The 2,783-nt window shown below is 36.7% G+C and overlaps 1 protein-coding gene across 1 annotated transcript; it reads left to right on the top strand.

Annotated features, from left to right (window-relative positions):
• Nucleotides 1-296: 296 nt before the first annotated feature.
• Nucleotides 297-1,746, top strand: LOC147467111 (uncharacterized). The gene has a single exon (XM_086532818.1). It carries the CDS (start codon nt 496-498, stop codon nt 1,306-1,308), a length of 813 nt encoding a protein of 270 aa, XP_086388944.1. The 5' UTR covers nt 297-495; the 3' UTR covers nt 1,309-1,746.
• Nucleotides 1,747-2,783: the final 1,037 nt, after the last annotated feature.

The raw sequence follows: 2,783 nt of genomic DNA on the forward strand, positions 1-2,783 counted from the left end.
TATATATATATATATATATATATATATATATATATATATATATATATATATATATATGTACATATATATATATATATATATATATATATATATATATATATATATACATATATGTGCACATATATATATATATATATATATATATATATATATATATATATATATATATATATATATATATATACATATATGTGCACATATATATATATATATATATATATATATATATATACATATATAGATGAATAGATAATACCATGAAATCGTATTACCCGGCTTAAAATGTGGCTATATGTGGCGTAAGTACATTAACAAAACGCTGTCTTCCTTTTAGATGTTACGCAACTTCCCCGAACTCGGGGATGGACCCAGACGAAGTTCAGGAATGAAAAAGCCTCGTCTACATTCGTGTCTCACATTCGTTTCTCGGTTACACTCGCAGGACATGATCTACATATAAACTGCAGGTCGATGTGAGTGGCGTTAGTTAGGCGTATGTGGCACAGAGCTGCAGACTGGCTGCCATTCCACTGCTCCTCTTCAGCGTGCAACATGTTCCCTTTTGAAAGCCTTGCACACGCTCCTCCTGCGGCAAAGGATACAACTGAGGAAAATATCCTCAGTGACTTTGACATTGCCCTACTCGACAATGATTCTACAGGATTGCAACATCCGAATTGCACGTCAAGTGATTACCATCAGGAGGGACTTCTATTCGACCACAGCGCAGACGGGGTATCAGCACACGATAGCAGTATATGGGGTCCTGTCAGTGATTTGGAAGATTCCACGTCACAAGAATCTGCTATGTGGAACCCTTGTGAGGACTCGCAGCCGCACTTCACCGTTACCACCGACCACCAAACCAGAGGCAGTCACGCGTCCTATGGCATCCAAGGTGGACACCGAATCCAAGAACCGTCGACCAGTGAACCATTCAGGGATATTCAAATGGTAGAGGGAATCCAAGAGTCATTAAACAGCGAACTTTCCAGCGATATCCAAGAGTTGGAGCGAATCCAGGACCTGGCAGGACGGACAATGATCCCTCGCTGGATCCAGGTTTCCGCAAGAGGCAAGCAGAGAACGTACGAGTGGCCGCCCCAGATTGACCCCGCGTTGGAGAGGAAGAGACAGCGAGCCCTAAGGGCCTTCAGCAGTCGACAGAAGGCGTCGAGGCGCGAGTTTGAGATGGAGAAACAAATGACTGACTTGGCAAGAGTCATAATGAGTCTTCAGTCTCAGATCCAGTCACTGAAGCACAAGATCGCACTCAAACAAACGGAACTTCACAGATTCCACAACTGATATGTGTCGCTCTTAATTCTTATCTTGAGTTTCATTATTTTATAATCCGGCCTGTCGGTGATCGAACTGGATTATATATATAGAAAATAAAAATATATGTAAATTGATGTGAAAATAACGCGTAGTCGAGGAATAAATGTCACCTCCATTGCACCACAATAAAAAGACTAATCTTATACTTTGTCTCGTATTTCCCTAGAAACATTTTACGGGTTTAAAGTTATAGGTCCTTTGTCTACCTAAACGCAGTGTGGAAAAATATATTCAATATGATTACACATTCAGTCATGGCCATTCCTTTTCCCTGTTGTTGGCCCTCATATTATATTGGTTAAAGACCTGCAATTGGTAATCATTTATGTATAAAAGAAATGTAAATCAAAGGAATAAACGAAGTAACTATTAAAGTAACAGATGATGGGATTAAAGATCGCGTACTCATGTTGGGAAATCTGGTTACATGGAAAAGTTACAATTCCATGATATTGTGTCTCAAGCAACTAGCTTTTGTTTTTCTACTTTTATGTTTCATTAATTCTGTTCTAATGACTGATTATTCAATTACTTATTCATCTACTAATTTCTTATGTTTGACCCTCGGGAAGTTGCCTCGAGAAGGACTCTTCGTACATCAAATACCTTATTTGTGGTGGGTTATTAATTCTAACAGACTAAGAAACCCATCACAAGCTGTGTGTAAATATATGTATATATATATATATATATATATATATATATATATATATATATATATATATATATATATATATATATACATATATATGTATATATATATATACATATATGTATATATATATATACATATACATATATACGAGAGACCACACAGGCACATCATATGCCGCCCTCCTTCCCGACCGCCCTCGTAACGCATCCGTAACGCATCCGTGACGCATCCGTGACCCGAACTCCCGCGAAGCCTCGTACCGCGCCGGCGCTCGCCCGGGCGAAGGCCCTTCCTTCCCGCGGGACGATTTCCCGCAGCCGTTCCGTGCACATCGGCGCCCGGATTCGTCGTGCGTATGTGTGGCGTGTTTACGTAAAGACAACGAATTGTAGCTTTCCATATCTCAATGACGTTAACACATTGTGTGTATGTATGTATATAAATATGTATATTTATGTATATATATATATATATATATATATATGTGTGTGTGTGTGTGTGTGTGTGTGTGTGTATGTATGTATGTATGTATCTGCGTAAATTCATGTGTATATATATAAATTCACATGTATATAAATAAATTCACATGCGTATATATAAATTCATATGCATATATATATTACATATATGTATATGTAGATAAATATATATAGATAGATGGATACAATATTTATATGTATATATATATACAAATATATATATGCATATATACATATACATACATATATGCATATACATATATATATTGAAATAAATGAATAGATAAACATACACACGCATATATATA

The sequence above is a fragment of the Penaeus japonicus genome, unplaced genomic scaffold (genome assembly GCF_977035675.1).
Source record: "Penaeus japonicus unplaced genomic scaffold, GWHDUDI00000001_assembly GWHDUDI00000038, whole genome shotgun sequence".
NCBI lineage: Eukaryota > Metazoa > Arthropoda > Malacostraca > Decapoda > Penaeidae > Penaeus > Penaeus japonicus.